The 22,627-nt window shown below is 40.0% G+C and overlaps 2 protein-coding genes across 2 annotated transcripts; one reads left to right on the plus strand and one right to left on the minus strand.

The window, feature by feature from the left end:
• The first annotated feature begins 2,053 nt into the window (after positions 1 to 2,053).
• Positions 2,054 to 13,626, plus strand: LOC121952549 (V-set and immunoglobulin domain-containing protein 10-like 2). The gene is made up of 12 exons (XM_042499304.1): positions 2,054 to 2,123; positions 3,621 to 3,974; positions 4,202 to 4,477; positions 5,673 to 5,948; positions 6,820 to 7,107; positions 8,429 to 8,686; positions 8,765 to 9,055; positions 9,166 to 9,516; positions 11,544 to 11,666; positions 11,763 to 11,787; positions 11,904 to 12,004; positions 13,304 to 13,626. Exons 1-12 carry the CDS (start codon positions 2,054 to 2,056, stop codon positions 13,414 to 13,416), a joined length of 2,526 nt encoding a protein of 841 aa, XP_042355238.1. The 3' UTR covers positions 13,417 to 13,626.
• Positions 13,627 to 14,664: 1,038 nt separating this feature from the next.
• On the minus strand, positions 14,665 to 21,581 carry chek1 (checkpoint kinase 1). The gene is made up of 14 exons (XM_042498670.1): positions 21,440 to 21,581; positions 21,099 to 21,164; positions 20,248 to 20,362; positions 19,995 to 20,103; positions 19,183 to 19,247; positions 19,031 to 19,100; positions 18,757 to 18,945; positions 17,308 to 17,412; positions 17,125 to 17,208; positions 16,968 to 17,046; positions 16,714 to 16,879; positions 16,358 to 16,489; positions 16,049 to 16,150; positions 14,665 to 14,891 (listed from the first exon to the last, which is right to left on the minus strand). Exons 2-14 carry the CDS (start codon positions 21,161 to 21,163, stop codon positions 14,796 to 14,798), a joined length of 1,377 nt encoding a protein of 458 aa, XP_042354604.1. The 5' UTR covers position 21,164; positions 21,440 to 21,581; the 3' UTR covers positions 14,665 to 14,795.
• Between the last annotated feature and the right edge of the window lie 1,046 nt (positions 21,582 to 22,627).

The following is a 22,627-nucleotide window of genomic DNA, read 5'->3' on the forward strand; positions in this document are numbered from 1 at the left end:
GGCTGTGGCTGCCTCTGGGGGACCAGAAAGATGCTGGTTATGTCTTGCTCTCACAAACTGCGTATTTCGGAGGAAACCAATGAGCTACACAACAGTCCTCTCCACCAAACAGTAGATAAGTGCATGTCTAATTACTTTTGACATTTTACTTAAGGCTCAGAAGAGACTCACCACCTGACATTTAGAGGGAAACTTCAAGAGCCATTCATGATTTATTTTTTTATTTGCCTTTTGTTCCAATTTTAATTAGACATTCATTTTTTTTTTAATACAACGAGAAGAAAATAGAAAGTGTTCTTTAAAACCTGGATTGACATCACTTTTCCTGTGGTGCATTCAGACTCCTTTCACAAATATTTAATCATTTGAACTCTGAGAAAATTGCTTTGATTTCTTTCAAAAACATGGGAAAAAGGCAAAGACAACCCATCTAGAAATGTTCCGCAAATTGCAAGGACTTTGTAGATTTAGGAAACTATTCTTGTAAGCTGGGGAAACAATGTCTAAAAAACTATATTTATAATAATTATTATTAAGGAGAATTTTTAGGTTATTTCCTTGTTTTTGTTGTTTTGTTGTTGTTGTTGTTGTTGTTGTTGTTGTTGTTGTTGTTGTTGTTGTTGTTTCTAAATTTCAGTTAATTTTCTTATATTTTGTACTTTTTGTACTTCTAGCTAATTTCTAGGTTATTTGTCCATAAGTTGCACATTGCTTTCTTTCCATTTTTAAAAAAGGCAAAGGTTTCAAAGGGTTAAGAAAGAGTACAAATATGACCTTCCTGTCGAAAATATTGAATTCTGTAAACAGCATGTTATGGTCTTAATGTGATCAATTAATGTGAATGAGTATAAACTACAAAGACACATTTTGATTATATCCTCCTTTTCAAAAGTATTATCAGATTCATCTTTATGCAGTTTCATGTGATTGGTTTGTTATTTTCTATATAACTAAGACCTTCTTGAACTGTGGTCGACTTAGTGTCTGTTTAGGTTCTGCTGTATTTCAGTCTCTGCCAAGTGAGGAAAACCGACCTCTGTCCTGCATTCATTCATGACGCACATCTCACATTACATGGTTCCACTTAACAGCTCCCTGCTCTCTTTCTCTTTTATGAACACATCACTCACATTAGGATTCTTTAAAAACTCTGAATAACTGTTCCTGGGGCGAGATCAAGTGTATGTGCAGGATCAGCATCTCATTAACTGCAACTTTACATCTTTAAATGGTGGCCTGCTGAGCGGAGGGTTGTGGTCACAGCATGTCGTCGTGAGAAAACACAGACCATCACTGAGAGATGCCAGATTTCTAAATCTATTTTAATCCTAATCCCATCAGTAGCGTTTACTCTGCTCTCTGGTTCTCACGTGACCTTTGAAATTAAAATCTGGAGCCCAAGATGACTAACGGGGGAATAGTCTTTTGTGGCCTGTGTAGCATGTAAGATTTTTTTGATAATACTATATAAACCCATTTTAATCCCTCTGTGTTTTGTGTTGCATAAATTTAGCATTTTGTAATGTAAAATTGTAGTTTGAATAGGAGGAAAAAGTAAAAACTGGCATGCTATGCGATGAAAAAAGATGATTTAAGTGCAGATAAATATGAAAGGCCTGTTTTCATGCGAAGAGCCCGGATGTATTAGTTAATGTGCAGGTGTGTGCATTTGTGTGTGTGCAAGGCGAACCTGTCCCTCTACATGACTGTCTTGTATAATAGATGAGCTCAGTATCACCATGTCATTCTAACCCCGCACAAGAAAGAAAGAAGGATAGAGGGATAGAGAGAAAGGAAAAACACATGAATAATTGAGCCCAAATCAGTTTAGTGACCCTCCGTCCTCTTCCTACTCTCAGTCTAATAAAGTCAGTGTCTGCAACTGGATTCTCCAAGAAACGACTGGATCTGAGAGAAGAGAAGATGCGACTTCACGCAGCTGAGGGAAGCCAATAACAGGCAGTTTTTTTAGTCTGAAAACTTTTCTTTTTTGACAATCTGTGCTACATTTTTTGAGTAAAGAGATTGTTGGACTCAGGATCATCATGATACCATGGTGGCCCAATTGCTAGGGCTGGCCTTTCTGTTTCTACCTACCCGCCTGGTCACCTGTGCGACATCTGGTAAGGGTTTTCCAATATCTTTGGATTCATTTACACTTTTTTTAGCCGCAGTTAAAAATTACAATTTTCCATATAACATGACTTGAATTTTTAATGAGTATGTTAAGCAAAAACAAGAACTGCTGGGCATTTTTTTAAATCATTTATCAACTTTCCCTATAATCTGTTGTAATTCTCTTGTTCAAATCTAAGATTGGAAGTACAGCACGACAGAAACTTGATGATAGAGAGGTTGATAAAAACACGGAACACAGTAGTTTCATAACAATATGTTGATGATATTCTCCTTTATATATTTATATAAAAACACACAACAAAAATGTTTGATAAGTAACACTTGAGTCTAATTTCTAAAATTCCTCAAACATACCTTGGGCATTTCCCTACTACAAGTCACTTCCCAGCTGGCCACAGACATCGCTATGCATTGATATTTGGTTGAATTTAGGTTGTGCCATCACGTGACCAAAATTCAACGTCAGTACAACATGTAATGCCACTGTCAATTTGAAACAGAATACTGATGACAGATGGCAATATTATGTTTGTTTTAAGTTGTGTCATTAAGTGAACAAAATCCAACATCTTCCAAACATCTCATGAAAAACAAAGAACAAAACCCAGTGTATGCAAATAGTCCTAATTTCAGCGTCCATACATGTGAAATTCTTACATCATAAGATATTTTAAATGTCGTCAGCTTGATTATCATTCCAACGAAAATTAAACACCTGTCCAATGAAACAACTTTTAACATTATGATAACATCCAGTGCCAGTTGGCTCATTATTCAATACATACTCTGATACTGACATGTCTGGGATGATCTGATGTTGACAGTCTCTACTTGTGAGCAAATTGTAAATAAAAACAAAAAATGTAGAGAGAAAAAATGTTTTACTTTACATATGTGAGGAGTTTGATCAGAGATAATGCATAACACTGGAACACAGTTAACTGCACAGAAAGTCATTTAGGAAAAAGAGAAAGAGAATAGCTAAAGAACCAAAAGATGGTCGATAAAGTGAATGTGGCTGGAAAAACAATTTGACTAATCCGGTTATCTGTTTTGGAATCCCTTATTACCCTATTATTATGTGTCTTAAACTTACAGTGCAATTAATCCTGTAACTGAACACTGGCCGAGCACATGACACCACCATCTCCTTTTCCTTAACACACACACACACACGCACGCATGCACACACATTTGCATGGGTTTTTTTGAGGAAATTACATAGACTTAAATTCATTTTCTGAAGACTTCCCCAAACCCTAAAATAACCACTCCTTCCCTGAACCTAACCCTTACCATAGCCACTGACCCAAAAACAATCTTTTTCCAAAATTGGGGACACGGTTTTTGTCCCCATTTGGACAAGCAGTCCCCATGGAACAGGTCTTAAGTCTGGTATGTGTCCTTGAAGTTAACTCCAGTCATACCCACAAACACACGCACATTTGCTTGTATGTCTGTGCATCCTCTCCCTCCTCCAGTGGTGAAGGTCAATCCCAACTGGGAGGTGGTGTACCGGGATACCAGTGTGTATGGCGTAGTTGGCAGAGCGGTGATCCTGGAGTGTGGTCCCACCTTACCTGACATGTACATATGGAGCTTCACCAAGCCCGGAACTGAAGCCATAAGAGCTGTGGTGTATGATTTGGGGAAAGGACAGAGGATCCAGAAGCTGGCCGAGTCGCTCGGCCGTCTCACAGTCATCTCAAACAGTGCAGCTGTGAGTATCGAGAAATTGCCACTGGCTGCACACGGCCTCTTCACCTGCCAGGCTTTCTACGACATAGAACGGGAGCCCAAAGTCTACTACTACTATGTGCACCTCACTGTCCGAGGTAAGACTTCCCGCACTCTGAAACACCTACGTTTCTCAGGCAAGTCAAGTCAAGTCAATTTTATTTATAAAACCCATTATCACAAAACACAGTTTGCCTCAGAGCCCTGCCCTTAGACCCTCACAGGGGCGTATCTAAAAGAGGGGCTCTTTAACTGAGAGCAGATAAAGTCTACTTTGTTTAGAGAAAGTAAATGTACCTACATGTGTGACTTTGCACAAATGCAGTTCCCGTCAGTAAGCCTTACCTCCTGATGAGCGATGCATCGCCTGTGGAGGGATCTACAATGTGGATGCGCTGCAATCTGGACAATGGGACCGGACCGATCCGTTATATTTGGCAACATGAGACCCGAGGTGGCAACATCACAGCCTTTTCACAGGGCAACACCAGTGTTATCAACGTGACCGACGTCAACCGCAACCACACCGGCTGGTACCGCTGTGTGGCCAGCAATGCTGTCAACAGCGAGAGCTCCAACCGGTTATGGCTGGACACCATCTGTGAGTATCTTTGGGGGTTTGGGGTAAGTTTTGGGTTTTGTCATACATAGAAACTATAAACCCTCAAAAGCCAAATAAACCATGGCAACAGTTTAAGGTAACATCCTCAGAAAGCAGTATTGGAGATGAGCATGCACGACTTGTTATGCTTTAATGTCTTTTCTTTTCTTTGGCATTTGATGCGTGAGTAATCAATAAATTGCAAGGGCCTGCATCTTCAGTTTTTGTCACACACAGAAAATGTCACTATGTAACATGTCTTGAATGGCAACTTTGATAAATCATTACTCACACTGTTTCATGTATTAGTCATAGGTCAGCTTTTATCTACTTTATATTTCCATTAATTTCATTTTCTTCTCCTTGCTTCTTGTGGCACTTGAAAGACAAGTTGTATTGTTTCTGCTTTGGCTTGTATTTTCACATCTGCTTGTGTTGCATATGTTACTCCTTGAACTCATGTGGTCTGACTTTGAGACACAGAGAACTACTACTGAGGACACGGAAGGACATAAACCTCTGTTTTATTTCTGTAAAGGTCTTGGTCTAATCTCGCACTTGACTGCATTATTATTCAGTCTTGTCTTAGTCTCAAACAAAGAGGACTCAGGATTTTCAAGACCAATCGAGATCACAACTGTCACTAAACTGCATGTGCAAAAAATGAGTAGTTAAGTGGATTTCAGCTCCTCTGTGTTTGGATTTGTTTGCACATAGAAAACAAAGGAAAATTACCATTCCAATCACCATTGCCACATAAAATTCACCTCTGCCATGTCAGTTGATTATTTTCTCAAGACATTTCTCATGGTACACTTATACACACATATTTATAGCATATGGCAATGAAAGAGGAGGATAAAGATGAGTCTTCATTTGTTTTGTTTTATTGTAAGTGTCCCACAAAGTGTGGGACTCACGCTGGTATGGTCTTCACTTGGTCTTAGCCCCTCAAAGTCTTGGTCTCAGTCTCAATACATTACGGTCTTGGGCATAAATTGATCATGAGTTCAAGTGATTTTGAGGACAGCACTGGGTTCGATTATCTGAACTCTTGTGACTGACTCTACAGATGATATGTGGAGTACCTTCAGTTGTTGCAGTGCAGAACTGAAGCAGGAAGTGTCTCCTGTCAGGTGTATGTAACATGTCTATGCTCTTTATATCTGATTGTGTTCATGTCCTTTCTCCTCAGTTGGCCCAGACATCCCTCAGATAGACGTGACTCCGTACAGTATAACAGAGCGGGGATATTCAGCTCTGGAGAGAGAGACTGTTTCTTTACTGTGTCAAGCCCATTCAAACCCAGCCAGTCAGTACGTCTGGTTCTACAACAACTCCCAGGTCTACACGGGACCACAGCTAACCATCACAAAGATCCTCCGCATGCACACAGGCGACTACGCTTGTTTGGCACAGAACACCTACCTCAATACCCGCTCCAAAAAAACCATCAGCCTGACTGTCTACTGTGAGTCTGACCTCTGACCTCTGACCATGCCATCAGTCCTCCTGCTCCTCTGTGAACCTCTCCACTCAGTCCTAACCTGTGTTCTTGTGTCTTGGTGCTACAAATATCAAATCAATTTAGATTTGACATTTTTAGTACAAGACCAAGAGAACACCTTTGATTTTCAACTTCATTAACACTGAATCTCCTTCTTAAACACACCTTCATTAATTTCTCCCGTTTTCAGTATTCTGCAGAACCCTCATTCACTTCTTCTGTTTTAAATATCCATACTTCATTTAATACACCATTTCTCATATTTCAAGCTCCTTCTACTCTCTAAAACTTCAAAACATGATCCAAAAGCTTGCATTTACACATACACACCAATACACACACAGCAGAGTGTGGAAGTGCTGCAGACCTATTCTCCTCTTCGGGCCGTCTGTGAAGTTGATGGGACTCTCTGGCAGGTACCTCGCTGTGATGTCACAGCCATGGCAAGTGTTGGTTGACTAAGAGGCCGATGCTTGCCATTCTGCTCTGTTTTTGCTTGCTGAGTTTATGTGTTTTTGCTAGATACTCAGATCATGGATCTGTCCTAAAACAACGTATCGCCCAAGAGAGCTAGAGAGCATTACCTATTATTCACATCTTTGACATTAGAGAAGACATGCTTGGCAGTACTGACTTTACATTAATCTGAGATATTCTATCACAAACTGTTGCAAATAAAAATATCTAATAAAAAAGAAAATTCTGTCTATAATTTTGATAAGATGATTTATACTCAACACTGTAGCCTGATGGGCACTTTCTCTGGACCCAATGACCCCATGTAACTTCCACTTTGCACATCACTGCCTCGTTATGCTGTATCTTATCCCCACAGACCCGCCCGATGGCTCCCCTTCCTGTTCTGTGGAGCCAGCTCTGAATCACACCTCTCTGAGACTGCTCTGCTCCTGGCCTGGTGGATTCCCCTCCCCCTCCCTCCACTGGACAGGACACCTGAGACAAGTGGGACAAGCTGAGGCCGATACCGGACTGCAAACAAATCCAGTGACCAACACTGCCCTCTTGCTTTCGTCTGAAAGCCTGACTGCCAACGACACCTTGTTTACTTGCATGGGCTCCCACCTGGCGCTCCAACAGAGTGCAGAGTGCAGCACACGCTCATGTAAGCAACAGACGTTACAATATTGTAACAGCATATACTGTAAATAAATAAATTATCTTTATGTACAGTCTATGATTAGCACAGACAGAGCCCTCTTCTGGACTCAATGGGTTAAACTCTCCTCCAAGCATCAATTTGCCAACTAAAATTTGCATAAATGTAGCTGCCCACTCAAGACTGGCATACCTCAATACGTGCAGAAGAAGCAGTATGCTGACAACTATCCTACAGGGTAGGGGACCTGGGTGGACAAGGCTATTCAAAAGAGACATAGTCTATGACCCCATGGGAGCCTGGGGCAGCACACATGCACAATGTATCTGGAGCTGCAATGTTGGCGGGTAACAGCAGATGGCACTGGAAATAAAGGGATGGTGTCTGCTCAGGTGCTCTTCGGGGGCTCTTTTTTTAGCCTTCATAAGTGCATTCAGCCTGACAAAACTTTTGGGTACGCTCACAATGTTGGTGGCCGTTATATAACAGAGTGTTTGCGTATAGAAAGCATTTTTTTATGGTCTTCTGTTAAAAATTTTTTTTGTTTGTAAGCGACCAGATTTCACTGTTCATGTGTTGTACCCCAATGATGTGACGTAATTTGAAACTGTGACTTCTCCTCCTCTGAATCTTCTGAGGTAGAGGGCTCCATGGTTACAATATTGTAAACTTCGTTCTATCTCACACAGGCTCCGCCCTCTGCTGTACTTTTTGAGGACAGTGGGTGGAGCCTGATGAATGAACTTCCTGTCATGACATAATAATGACCCAGCCATACTGATACTGACTGGCTACAAGTTTGTTGACCACCTACTTCTTTATAACCTAAGCCAGCACAGTGGCGAAGGATTGCAGCCAACTGAACTGGGTGGAGCAATGGCCATAACCGTGCAGATGGGTTGAAAGATGAGCAAAATACACCCTGCATACCACATTTTGTGGGCCATCAATGAGCACAAAAACATATAGGTGTATCATGACATACAGCCAGTCCTTTTCACCAGTCCTGTGTCATTCCAGTGAGCACAGACCCTGAGAAGGAACCCTACATGTCCACGAGATAGAAGTGTATAAAGTCAAATCGCTGCTGTCGTACAGCACCTTTGGTTTTTTACTCAGTGTATGAGTAAAAAACCAAACTCATGCTACCCACATACATGAGTACATGTATGTGGGTAAGCATGTCCTGATTGGCTGGCTACGTTTAAACAAATTTCACTTAAGTCCAGTAGAGGGCGGGGCCTGTGTGAGATAAAACAGAAGGTCTAGCATCCTTAGTGGTCTCCAAACCTCTCACATCTGACTCAAACCTCGTCTCCTCCACCAGATATTCCACCTGCAGAGCCGGTGTGTTTTGCCTATGTGACTAACAACAAGCAGTATCTGATGCTGTCCTGCTCCTGGGATGGAGGGGCCCCAAAAGCTTTGGTTTGGTGGGAGGGCCCAGGTGGCCAAGGCAAAGGCGTTGAGGAGAACTCCAACATCTTGATCCTTCGCTATGGCACTGCCCGCGGCGGTAAACCCTACACCTGCCATGCTAAGCATCCACTTTTGACCCAAACCAAGACCTGCAGGCTCACGCTGGGTCAGTGCACATTATCCGCCACAACTTACAACAAAAAAGAATGTGTTTAATTACTAATACATACATTGTCACCTGTAGAGGCTCCTGTACTGCTGACACGACGCAGAGTTGTGTCTGTGTACGAGGGAAGTGATGTTCAGCTCACCTGCAACCTGAGAGAAAACTACCTTCCAGTTAGTGAAATCACCTGGTTTAACAACCAGGGTGTGGGTGTCCAAGACACCTCAAAGTACGCACTAATACGAACATCTGCATGGGCCAATCTGACGGTGAGAGACACGGATGAGACTCAAGATAGCGGCGAGTACAGATGCTCCACTTCTAATGCAGTGGGAGGAACTGAAATCAATGTCACTTTAGTGGTCAAGAGTAAGTTATTTTTCACCTGTACCTGTAGTGTTATTGCCAGAGAAATACAAAAGCATCAAGTTGTGGTATACGTATTAGACAATCTATTGGTTGTTTTGTCTCTTTATCAGGGCACCCCATGCCACCCAATGCGACCCTGCTCAGCGTGGTGTACAACAGCCGACAGCGTAACGAGGTGGACCTGGAGTGGCAGGTAGAGAACCAAGCAGGAGGAGGTTGGACAGGTTTTATCCTGCAGCACAGATGGGTGTCAGAGCGACCAGGAAGGAGAGGCAGCAACAATGATACAGAGGAGACGGAGGACAGGATCAGTCCACCAGTCTGGTACCGTAACATCATCCAGGACCCTGAAGCCAGGAGTCATACAATAGCGAGACTGATACCAACTGTTACCTACCAGTTCCGCATCATACCCATCAACCATCGCACCATTGGACACCCTTCTGCAGCAAAGACTCCAGGTAAAGTAGGTAAAAACAGTAAGCTAAAGACTGAGCAAGGGGCCTGAGATAGGGATGTCTTAAAGGGACAGTTTACCCTAAAATCCTGTTGTGAGTAGTTTCATGTAAGAACTATTTTCTTTTGACAAAACTACACCGACAACTACATCACCATGCAAAAGGAAGCGTGCATCTACTTATGGATGAAAGGGTTGTGCTCATTACATCTCAAGATGAAAACATTATTGGCATCCTCTTCAGCTGAGCTGTAACATTAACTAGCTTAGTGGTGTTAAGTGAGTTAGCAGATGGATACACTCTTCCTTCAGGTTTGGTTAAAAAGAAAATAGTTCCTACATGAAATAGCTCACAATAATGTCTATGGGTTATCTTGAGTAACAGAGTCACAATTTCTGAGTTTGTCAAATGTATTTTTTTTTTTTTTTTTTTGGTGCTTTGAGCACCACAATCCGAGTGCCATCTATTTCCATAATATTGGATAGAAGGCAGCATCTCTATGGCTGATATCTAAAACTTGGCAACTCACACCAAAACATTTTAGATTGATAAATAGCACTACAGGTAAGAGGAGAAATGTGTATTTTTGATGTTAGGGTGAACTGACCTTTTAACAAATGGATGATGAAAAACAGGCAAAGGCAGGAGAAACAATAAATGATGTGACATTTTGAAAGGGGACAGGTGAGTTAGGGGATTATTAAAACATTGCTGATGTTGCTGTAATTGCTGTTAAAATGGCTTTGATAACAGTCTAACATTTTCTTTTTCTTTTTTGTTATCCACTTAGGTGAAAGACTCACACAAACAAAAATACATTCAAACAATTACACACACCTCACAGCCTTACCCTTTCCAATGACTTCCTGTTTACCTGCCCTGCACTTTTCCTTTCCTCTTACTGGCCCTGTGTGCTGCTTCTTGTAAATTCTCTTTAATTGTACCATGTATTGCAGAATTCGAGTGCTCTAACCAAGCCAGGTGATTGATTAGGGTGTAGAAAGGTTTGATGGTTGGGTGACAGCGTAGGCCAGTGGTTTTTAACCCCTGTAATGTGGATGCAACAGTTAAACCACACCTGTGCCTACTTCAACATGGTTGACTTTAAAGCGAGCCTATGTAACTTTTGTTCAACAGCAGCCACAGTGGCTGGAAGTGATCACATGACAATGATAAATGCCAAAACAAAGTGAGGCAGTACCACACATACGCTGATTATTGAACGGGCCTACTGGAAATGCTAACTACAAAAACAGGCAAAATAACAAAATGACAGTAAAGAGAAACAAAACAACCGCAAGGACACACAAAATGACCTCAAAAAGACACAAAATGACCTCAAGTCGACATGAAACAACTTAAAAGAGACAGAAAACAACCTCAAAAAGACAAAAAAAGAACTACTGTACAAAGAAACAACAAACACAAGTGAGGAGACTCAAAATGACCACACACAAAACATACACATACTACAATGAGACCTTTACAACGTCTACGCGTCTTGTGGGCCTTTTGCAAATCAGTGCCCAGGAGGCCATTGTCTTAAAATCCACCCATGGTACCACAAGTACAGAAAAGCTGAAAGTCGCAGCCTGACTCAGTTTAACAGTGATACGTACCTAAGATTTGCTAACATTGGCCACCAAAGCTACTGGTTGTACCAGACTAAGTAAGGCTGCAGCAGCTAAACCACACAGCTTATCAAACTAAGCAAGTGTGTGTTTTATTGTTTACGAATTCAACTTTTTATTTGTAAGAGGAACAATTTGTTTTTTCCTCTTTCAAACGTTACACAGTCTTGCTTTAACACAATTATTTTGTCAACTAAACACTTTCAATGAAGCTAATAATACTCAACAATTGTGGATTTGATTCATTTCACAGTACAAGAATAACTCTGAGATGGGTTGAGAACCACTAGAGAGACATGAAACATGATTAGGAAAATATGTGAGACACTAATAAAGTGCAGCAATTGTGTTTTGTCAGAGGTGTACTATTTTGCAATGTGTAACTGTGATGTGTTGCAGCGGAACCACGCCTCAATATGTACCCTGCTATAATCGGAGCAGCTATAGGCGGGATGCTCATTGCAGCCATCCTCACGGCACTGCTGCTCATCTTCATAATCCGCAACCGCAACAACAATCCTCGTGAGTCCCATACACAAGCACCAACATCAAAAAGACTTGAACAATAAAGCCACTGTCTCATGATGTTGCAATAATGATCTGTGTTTCTTCCTTTAGGACTACATGACATGCTGTTTGGGTTGTGAGTATCTGAATCACTGTCCATCAACAATTAAAAATGCACAGTTTGTAATGATGTTGACAGACATCCTGTGGGCAGACATGCCATTAAAACAGTTATTCCCTTGGTGTTTCCAGGCAGCACAGCCAGTCGAGAGAAAACATCAACTTTCCAGAGGATGAAGTGGTAGCCAGGTCAGAGGGAGGAATAGAGGAGATTGGGGAATCACCCAGTCCAGGCAAGATGAATCCACATCAAACACACACAATATACATGCAAACCTAAAGATCCACAATGTCTATTACCACAATGCTTTTTTATCACTTTAAAGGGCAGTCAAATATTTTTTATATCATTCTTAAGCTTTCCAGTAGTATTCCTGAAAGATTTAAATCCAAAAATTCAAGTTTTGGTCAAAGTATATATGTTTAACCTCGAAATGTTATTTTGCCAAGCCCCTCTAAAAACATTTTCTCACATGACCTGACATAAGTTTATGCACAATATTATTCCAATGTTTAAGTTTACCAATACCAACATACCACACCATATTAGTTAGGTTATTAAAAACATGAACATGTCTTGTCCTGCACCTCAGTTTATTGAATAAATGACCAAACAAACATCCACCTCTGCTGACATCAGATTGTAGAGCACATAACTAAATGTTCAGCCGCAGCACATTAAATAGTGTAAGAGCATACCTGAAAGTGTCGCCTTGGTCTGACCGGACTGTCCACCGATGTCTTGCAAATTTGCAGCCCTCCTCTTCCCTCCTGTGTCTTCAGTTTAGTCTGCAAACTGCTGACAATCAAACTTCGGCAGATGAGAGACAAAGGGGCATTTCTCATATTGTCCTAAACACTGTTTCTCTTGCTGTTTTCAGTGATTAAAAAAATAAGTATTTTGACTGCAAAACAAATGACTAAATGTGACTCCTGTCAGACTTTAATGATTCAATTTAAAAGGGGAAAAGAGTTTTCTTGCTGAAAAATTGACATCTTGTTTGGAGAATTCTGGGGTCTTTAGAAACACCTGTCACCTAATGATGAGATCAGCACACTAACCCAGGTGTTTCCAATTCGGCTTGATTGGACCTCTGCTCAGGCTGAGGACAGACAGTCTGACACTATGCAGCAGAAGACAATTTTCACATTTATCTGCTAAAGGTGGATGCTTAGTAGCAATAATCCAGTAGTTAAACTTTTAAAGTGAATATTTGCATATTAGCAGTGTCTGAACTTTTCGGTGAGGTAGAATATGTTATTCTTTTTACAATTTAAACAGTAACTGAATGTTTTAATGGAAAAAAACCCAGTATTTTTTGTATGCCATAGAAGTTGTGGATGATTGTACCGTAAGTTGTTCCTCTGACTACAATAATAATACGCTGACATTTTTTAAATTCACACAGATGGCTTTCAGACTGTTTACAATCTTGTAGTTGTTCTGTCGGCTCATCAGATGTTATGAACTGTCTGGTTCAACCATCAGCAGTCTTTTTGCTGGTCTACCTGACCTTTGACGTCTTTTCCAGGTCCGTCCATGGCTTTACCCCGGGCAGCTTCACCCCTAACCACCAGCCAAGCCCCTCCTCCTGGAGAAGAGCCTGTCAACGTCACCATCACTGTCAAGGCCACAGGCTCATAGTCGCACATGCATGTATATCACAGACTCCTTTGGCTCTAATTTAACCTGGAATTAATAGTTTTGTAGACAGTTTGCACCATCATGACAGTGTGTGTAGCCACTTAGATCTCAATTCAACTTACAATTCTTCACGTACATCTCGTTATAAAACTGTCATTTGAAGCACGGACGTAATGGATACACTAATTTCTACATTAAATACGTATACTACTCAGCCAACAGGAGAGTTTTTGTTGTTTTTGTGGTTTAACAAGTAAACCCTTTTGTTTTAGCAGATTACCTGGAGGGCTTGAACAGAACCTTCTGTTTCTTTACAAGTCTTTAAAAGTTAAATTTAAAACTTTAACACTTATCAAGGCTGATTTAAATGAAAAGTAAGACAAATTTTACAAAAATTGAGACTGAAAAGAAAAAAGCTTTAATCAGCATCAATAATTTAGGGTTAGGGACAATTTTTCCAAAATATTTAAACATAAAACATGACTTTTTTGGTCAAGTTAAAAAGTTAGATTATATACTTTGAATGCTGAAGAAACAACTTTCTTGAGTGGAATATTACATATTATATTATCATAAAAGTATCCATTTGGCTTGCCTTAAAAAGAAAAAGGTTGTTCATTTCTATTTGATTGGATGTGGTAAATGTATAAGTGTTGTTGGTTAGTCTGCCCTGATCTGTGCAAAGTTTAATATGGTTAATTATTTAAAAAATAGATTCACAAAATCATAGTAATAATTTTGAAGTTTCTTGATGCAGTGTCAGAACATTATTCAAAATACTCAAATGTCATTGTATTTTTAAGACTTTTGAAAGATAAATAAGGCCAACTAAGGCCATATTACTACATCAATTAATTTAAAACTTTAAGACTTTTTAAGGATCTACATTAACCTTGCTTTATCTAACAATTTCCACAAAGAGTCTTTTATTTTTGCATTGCTTGGCTTTACCTTATCCAACCCCCAAAACATTCTTTTTCTGAGTCAGTGTTTGTCTTCATTATTTGCATCATTTATCACACAATATTAATCATACAATGTTGGTCTTTAATAATTTATTCACGTCTGCATCATGTCAAACATAATCAGAACAAAACTAAACCTAAAAACTCATTCAAGAAGTGAGGATGTAGCCCATGTTTTTAAAAATGTCCTCACTCCTGGCATCTTAACACTTAACCTGTTTTCACAAGAATACAAGTACTGAAAAACAAGACTCTAAACACACACACACACACACACACACACACACACACACACACACACACACACACACAAAGAGAACAGTAGAATACATTTATCAATAGAACAGCTAAATATATATACAGGTTCTCCCTCCACAGTGTCCGTAGCGATGTGCATTTGTTGGTAGAGGTGGCTCATGTCATGGGGGGTAAAATCTTCTGAGTGCTGATAATGTCTCCGAGCTTCTGCTTTATTTTCACAAAGAGGCGCTTAAACTCTAGACCGTCACCCTGGAAACACAGAGACACACGTCAGCACCTCCCTGAAGAATTGCACTTACAAACACACAATGAGCTGCATGTACCCTTTGACCTACATGTTAGGTGATTAGGTCCTGTTAGTTTATATTTTCTCTTCATGTGGTTTAGTTTACTTCACTTGATTTGGACCAAAGGGGAAAAAATACAGTTTCCTCTCAGTTCTGGTACATTTTGTCTTCAAACTGAAACTTTTTATTTATGAACCCAGAGTTGTTAACATGAAGGTATATGGACTAACAGGTAAATCATTGATTGGAAAGTTTTGGTGACTGTTATCTTGCATCTTTAGTGCTACAATGAACTATATGGTAATATCAAAATAAGGCGTATTATAATTATAGGCGTATTATTATAAGTATAAAAGTATATTTTTGCTGGCTTCCTCTTCTCTAAATTTTAATTCAATTCTAAAGTTATTTTTCATGCACTTCTTCACATTGTTTATATTTTCTATTTCCATAAGATTTCAAAGTCTATAACATCCCACTGCCATGAAGTGGATGACTTTGCTGTGGGATATAAATCATAAGATAATTTATGCACGTTTATTCACAAAAGACATCAGACAACATAAAAATATGTTAATCCTGTCTATGTTTTCCGATTTGACTGAGCTATGACTCTTTGAAAACCTTGTCACTGAGATGAATATGACTGAAAGATGCAGCATGTTTTCCACCAAGATTAGTTCTCAGGTTTTAAGAAAAATACACATTGATATCAGATGATGACGGGGTGGCGGTGTACTGGATATATACCGGTGCATTGTGACACTGCAGCTGTTTTATTGGATACATCTCCCAAAACCCTGTGACCTTTTCTCACAAACAGGATGTTGCTGCTTCTTCCATTAGTTTCTTTTGCTGTAGCCAAATAGTAAACTTTACTGTCCCAGGTTTTAGTGATAACTTTCTCAATTTTAAGTATATTTTTGGGGCTTTTTGCCTTTATTCAATAGAACAGCTATAGCATGGAGGGAGAGAGAGAGGGGATGACATGCACTTACCCACAGCAGCTCCCGCTCTACCGTGTGAGCTAAGGGACACCCCATGACTTTCTAAATTTAATATGACCATAGATAATTCATGTTGAAAACACGACGTACCACTTTAAATGCACAAACTCACCTTAGACAGTCTGAAGTCCAGCAGCACTCTCTGATTCATCTCTAGCAGGTGGACTTTGAAAATGAGTTTGTTCTTGCGTTTGTCCAGCGTGCTCACAGTCACCTGGAGGGCACAGAGAGGCGCATTAGATCAAACTGAGTTATGATCTGTAGCAGCTGGAGGAGGCTTGTGTGTTCATCCTGGTGTGTGTTTCAGGAGAAACAGGGCGTCTGGCTGTGTGGTGCAGGAGGCTTTTACTTTAAAACCATCAAAAAAATGAATCTAACATCTGTAAAGCTTTGAATCATGTACACTTGAGCACAGCTGTACCTGTTTGGTGCAGGTGAGTTTGAAGCCGAGTGACAGGCCGTCACAGGCATCCGTCAGGGCGGATAAGGAGACTTCGGCATTCACAGTGGTGAAGAAACGAGTCATCCTCCGCACTAATCTCTGCCACGGTGACTGCACACACAAAGTAAGAAGTTAACATGATTTTATGCAGCAATTTAAGGTAGAATTCATAAAAACAGAAATTTGCTTTTTGTAGAAAAACAGAACCAAAAAAAACAAGGCTGCTCTTTTGTAAAATTAAAAAAATAATAATAAAGAAAAAGACCTAGAACTGTGTGCCTGTTAGACGTCTATAAAATAATACATTGTTGTTGGACTGTATGGATGTGAAATACCTGACTGGCTCCCGGTGTGCCCAATAACTGACTGCCCAGCAACATGTGCTCCGGCTTGGTCGGCTGAGAGAAGCTGACTTGGCCTTCGAGTTGGCTGATTAACAACATGGCTTCCCAGCCACCTGCTGCAAAATCAGGCTGAGAGCTGGAAACATTCCTGTCATCACTGCAGAGGGAGAAATTTGGTCTTAAGATTACAGAAACAAAAAGAAATACAACTTCGAGTTCAAATGAGAAAGATGCACAGCTCTGACCTGTTGGTGCGGGATATGACTCCCGCATCTGATCGAAGATGTTTGTTTCCTCCTGAGCCCAGAGGCGGCTGCTTTACACCTGCACAGATACACAAAACATGAGTGAACATTAAACTTAAAGCTGTGTTCAATCTATTATACTGATATTGAGACTTGCCTTGAGTGAACCAGCGTTCTTTTTGTATGTCTGCGATGGTGATGCGAGCATCTGGACTGGCCAGCAACAGTTTGGACAACAAACCTGAAGAGATAAGTCAAATTTATATTCAATAAAACTCCAAGAAATGTAGTATTTAAACTTGTATAATTTACTAAAATAAACGTAGAATTTGTGTCTTACTAAGAGGCATTGGCTGTATTTTCTTCCAAGGAGGTAGGTATGTTTTCTTTTGGAGCCAGTCTGAATACTCCTGACAGCTCTCAGTGGGCTGGTCCCACGGCAACTCTAAAAAAAGAAGCAACATTAAGACAGTGGCAAAATGTTTCTACCCACCTCCTGCGTTCAGACTCCTGCTACACCTGAGGTGACAGGGTGAAGAAACAGCTCAGGACAGCTGCATCAGCATGTGTTCAATTTTCTCCATGCATGCATCTTTACCAGCTCCAGTTCTCACAGAGTGTTGACAGTTGAATTTTGATTATTTGACAAAGCACATACTTCTAAAAAATGCTGAATCTACTAGCTTAGCCTGTTTCATTGTACATTAACTATGTCAATAATTTATTTTTTTAATAGTACTTACGAACATCTGGATCCAATCGCATCTCTACTGAGATATTGTGAGCCAATCAATGTCGCAACTCAAAACCTCTTTGAAACTTAACAAGGAACCCTTTATTAATGTCGAGAAATGTTGATATTGCAACATGAAAACATAAATGAATGGATTCCATAACTCCTGTTATTATTGTTCTTTGTCTTACTTCAGTTTTGGGGTTAACCATGCTCTAAGTTCTGGAGCTATGATTTCCACAACTGAAGGGCTGGATGCAAACAGGAAGTTTAATGTGGCCATTGTTTTAGCCTATATTTGTTAACATTTTGGAAAAGTTTTATCACCTCAAGTATATCACTTCTGCCATTTTTAATTCTTTTTGACGATTAACCGATCGATGTGTAGGCAAATGTCATGTAAATACTAATCACATCCTTTTGCAACAGTCAACAGTGCAAGATGTGAAAACGATCGTGCCATGTGTAAGTTTCCCCAGGAGGGGGAGACGTCTGACGTTATATGTTCACCCACAATTTGGAAACAATGCACAGTATATGTAAAATATGAATGTAAAGGCCCAAATATCATCATCTTCATCATGTGTGCTTCATCATTTTCACTTACACACTTACCATTTCTTGCAAGTCTGGCAAAAGCACCAAGTCTGTGTCTTTTCTTTATTAAAATTATTTGAAGTACAAAGAAAAGGACCAATTTTGGGTGGCATTCCTACAGAGCTCTAAAAGCTGTTTAATTAAGAATAATTTTTATCCAGGAGTTGTGGCACAAAAGTAATGTTCAATGTCAGCAAAGCAGCATATCGCAACAGAAGAGGCCACAAAGTACTGTGTATTTATTAATTTGGGGAAAATTTGCTCAGCATAATATCATGAATTTATTACAAAAACTCACTGGTATTTATTATGGATAGTCCACCTGCATGACTTCAATTGTGCTGCAATTTATTTTTATTTTTGCTGCTGAGCTCGCTATATAGTCCTTTACATAAAACTCCCGAGAATATGGAGCAGTGAAGGAGTGAATGATTTCAGACAGAGACTTTTTGATCTTACCTCCAGCCAGCATGGCAGTGAGGACGATCCCACAAGCCCAGATATCTGCGGGCTGAGCTTTGTACTCTGTTTGGCTAAGAAGCTCTGGAGCCACGTAGGGAAGAGTCCCACAGAGTCGACTCAGGAGACGCTCTCGTCCTTTGAAACGAAACATGGTGGCCAGGCCAAAATCTGTCAGCTTCAGGTTATCTAGAGGCGAAGAAAAACAGGAGATTATCATAAATGAAAAACAAATTATTCCTTCGACACCTCAGTGCACACTGTTTTTCCTCACCTTTGTCATCCAGCAAAATGTTCTCTGGCTTTATGTCTCTGTGCGTGATGCCCTTAGTGTGGAGATATTCCTGCAAAAGTGCAACTGAGAGTTAAATAACAGCAGAAACTTGATAACGAGGCCACATTAACATGCAGATTTGCTTTACTCACCACAGCTGCTATTAGCTGCTGGAAAAATCTGTGAGCATCTTTCTCCGCCATCCCGACATCAGGCTCTAAAATAAAAGAAAAAGAAAACATTTTACTAACCTCAAGAAATCACCACTATCCAAATACACAACAGCAACATACACATAAACAGCATTTCTAAAAGAAAACAGCAGACAAATGCATCGGGCTGCTATCAGCCTTGAGTTTATCAAACAGAGGACAACACAGTGGCTCCACTACTCTGATAAGTAGAGCCACTGATAGAGGAGACTGTGAGTTGTCCCTTAGACAAACCTCTTATTGTCAAAATGTCCTGGCATTTAAAGGAAGGACACTGTGGAACAGCATACCATTTTCAGTCAGGAAATGCTTTGTAACCTTCAAAAGCCATCTGAAGATGTGGCTAAGGATAACTCAGACATGTGAGCATGTATAATTACAATAGTGTACGCATATACATCTGTCCATGTATGCAAATACTGTGCAATGGTGCATACACGAATGCATTTGCACACACACACCAGTGTGTGGAAATCCTTGCGTCCTGCAGTACACACCAGCATTTTACAAACTTTATGCAATATGGCAATGTGCAACATAAATAGCACCTTATAATAAACATTGTGCAATAACACTAGCACTTTAGCACCTTGGCCCTGCAGCACCTTAGCACTTTTATTTCCCAACTTTTTTACAGTAATATCTTTTATAATGGACGCAAATTTAAATTCAATACAGTAAAGAAGAGACAGAACTGAGGAGTTCCTGGTGTGACAGTTTGTGACAGTTACACCTGCAGTCGTCCGCCTTACCGATTCGATCAAACAGCTCTCCTCCGGTGCAGTACTCCAGGAAGAGGTACATGGTCACTCCTTCCTTCCGATGGCCAAAGAAACGCACAATGTTTTGGTGGTTGAGCATCTAAACAGAAGCAAATGTGACTTAGTGCACATTTAAAAAAAAAAAAAAGTTACATACATGAGCGATGATTTTCTCAGCTGTTACAGATGTGATATGTCTTCAGCAGAAAATGCAGATCTGCTCTGTTTCAGCTAAATGACCTACCTTGTGGACGCAGACCTCCTTCTTGACATTTTCAGCACACTCTTTAGCCTGAGAGGTATCGATCACCTTCACTGCCACCGCCTCCTCCGTCTGTCTGTTCACCAGCAGCCTCACTCTGCAATAATAACACCACCAGAAAACATGGATCAAATCTCGACAGAAGTGTCAGATTTAAAGATGTCAAACAGGGGGTGACAGATTATCAGCCAAATTATCTGTATCAGCATTTTATTTTAATGATCCCCGATAAAATGTATTGATTAAAAGGTGCAAAGAAAGTGTCAGCAAGGGAGGAACTTTTACTTTGTAAAATCTCAGGGAGAATTTTTTTTTTTGTAATTTTTATTTAAATTTTCACTCGACTTTATAAAAAAAGAGGAACTTGCTGTATATGATGTTGAACATTTCAGTTTCGATTGCTAAAGGCACTTAAAGTTTTGTGTAGGAGTTTGTTATAGCGCAAATTTTAAATATTGACAGAAAGATTTTAGTTTTTATTGAAAATGCATATCTGTTCATCGGTATCGGCCCTAAAAAAAACAATATCGGCTGACCCCAAATGTCAAACATGGAAACATTACCAAATTTTTGCTGCACATTTGACTTCAACATTATATTGTATTTAAGGTATTCTTTAGTTAAATTTCATGTGAGGAAAACTGATAACAGTATGGAGTCAGCGCAACAAATTTACTTAACTCTTACTGTAAAAAATTAAGGTCACGGTCAAATTTGCTGCATGGCATCACATGAACAGGGACACACCTGACAAACTAAACTTTGTTGCAAAAAAAAAAAAGTGTGTGTGTGAAAAGTAATACAAGATGTAAATGATAAAGGAGGATTCATACTCTCCATAGGCTCCCTCTCCCAGAGTCTGAACAAGGTCCCAGTCTTGAACAAAAGGCACAGCCATGCTAAAAACACAAACACAGTTCTTTTCAGGTTGTCATAAAAAAGTACACATATACACGTAGATATTACATTAGAGGCTGGTATTTACTCTTATGTCACTTTAGACAAATACTATCCCTCATACGCAGTGTCTGCCCACCGAATATTAACGTTTTATTGAGTTTTATCTTGAGTTTTATCTGTCAAACCGTTACCAGCGCTGTTAAATGTTATTAACTAACATGATGCACCAAGTTAAACGAGAAGCTGTCGACTCGTAGTTCAGTAACTAACTTACCCGCACAGCCTTCCTCAGCGAGCAGCCTTCCCCAGATTTTTAACAAATATTAGACAAACTTGTCCATGTGTACGACGCTCCTGTGGTAGTGACAACAGTGAAATTATCACAAATTTGGCGCGTTGTTGTTTTACCGGCGAGAACTTCCGTCATGTTCGTCATTTCCGCTTCTTCTCGGCCGCTCGATGGTTCACGCGCTGCATTATCGCCCCCTGCTGCCAAACATAAAAATCACTTCAGACACTACAGAAACAAATTTAGAAAAAATAAAAAATCGTCTAAAAATAAACAATAATAATGAAATAATAATTATATTTCAGCTATGTATCATTTAATGGCTATAATACATTAACATGTGTACCATACTACAATATATATAAACCACAATGTACAGAATTAAGAGTGTGTTCAGTAAAAATGCAAGAACTGTATAAATAAGAATTAAAGAACATTATTTGATGTTTTCTTTAAAAGCAATATTAATTCCAGAGCATTGCACAGTTGAATTGTTGCACAGATTACTGTATTGCACAGTTGGAAAACTAAGGCTACAAATAAAAAATATATTATGGTGATTTAAGTGCTGTCAGGTAAAATAAATCCAAGGGCCGTCTGTTGCCTCAGAATGTCTGACACTTTGAGGGAGAAGCTGAAAAGTTTGATGGCCACAGGAAAGAATGACTTTATCTGGGATGCATCTCTTAAATGCTTGACCAGGATGTCATGGAGTACACAGCATCCTGTACAGCATCGTCCTCTCTGATACTGCCGCAAGAGAATCCAGCTCCACCTACACAACGCCACTGGCCTTGCAGATCAGTTGACATCTGCGACCCTCAACCTGCTGCCCCAGTACACAACAGCAAAGATAATACACCACTGGCCAACACAGACATTGCCTGGCAGATGTCAAAGTATCAGGAATCAGGGGTCACCAGTTTGTTCTCCTCTGATTCACAGCCAGCTTCTTTGTTTCTGTCGCATCAAGATGCAGATGATTCTCCTAAAGAAAAACTCGGGGGCCAGTTCCTTCTCGCATCTATTTTTTGTTACAAATAAACAAAATCACATACAGATTTGACAATCACAACTGTTTCATCTTCCACTGGAAAAAGTATTCAACGTTCCATTGCTCCCAAAAGCACCGCCCCTCGTTGTCAACACTGTTATGCATCAGTCCTCATTTGT

Source organism: Plectropomus leopardus, chromosome 13 (assembly GCF_008729295.1).
Source record: "Plectropomus leopardus isolate mb chromosome 13, YSFRI_Pleo_2.0, whole genome shotgun sequence".
In the NCBI taxonomy this organism is placed as follows: Eukaryota; Metazoa; Chordata; class Actinopteri; order Perciformes; family Serranidae; genus Plectropomus; species Plectropomus leopardus.

What these genes read in the sequence shown, in the direction of transcription:
- LOC121952549 (XM_042499304.1), top strand. Translation starts at nt 2,054, where the DNA reads ATGGTGGCCCAATTGCTAGGGCTGGCCTTTCTGTTTCTACCTACCCGC. An exon ending in TGTGCACCTCACTGTCCGAG is followed by an intron (nt 3,975 to 4,201) that starts GTAAGACTTCCC and finishes GCACAAATGCAG; the next exon opens with TTCCCGTCAGTAAGCCTTAC. An exon ending in GACCTGCAGGCTCACGCTGG is followed by an intron (nt 8,687 to 8,764) that starts GTCAGTGCACAT and finishes TGTCACCTGTAG; the next exon opens with AGGCTCCTGTACTGCTGACA.
- chek1 (XM_042498670.1), bottom strand. Translation starts at nt 21,163, where the DNA reads ATGGCTGTGCCTTTTGTTCAAGACTGGGACCTTGTTCAGACTCTGGGA. An exon ending in CACTGCCATGCTGGCTGGAG is followed by an intron (nt 17,413 to 18,756) that starts GTAAGATCAAAA and finishes TTCTTTTTTTAG; the next exon opens with AGTTGCCGTGGGACCAGCCC. An exon ending in GCACACCGGGAGCCAGTCAG is followed by an intron (nt 16,490 to 16,713) that starts GTATTTCACATC and finishes TTGTGTGTGCAG; the next exon opens with TCACCGTGGCAGAGATTAGT.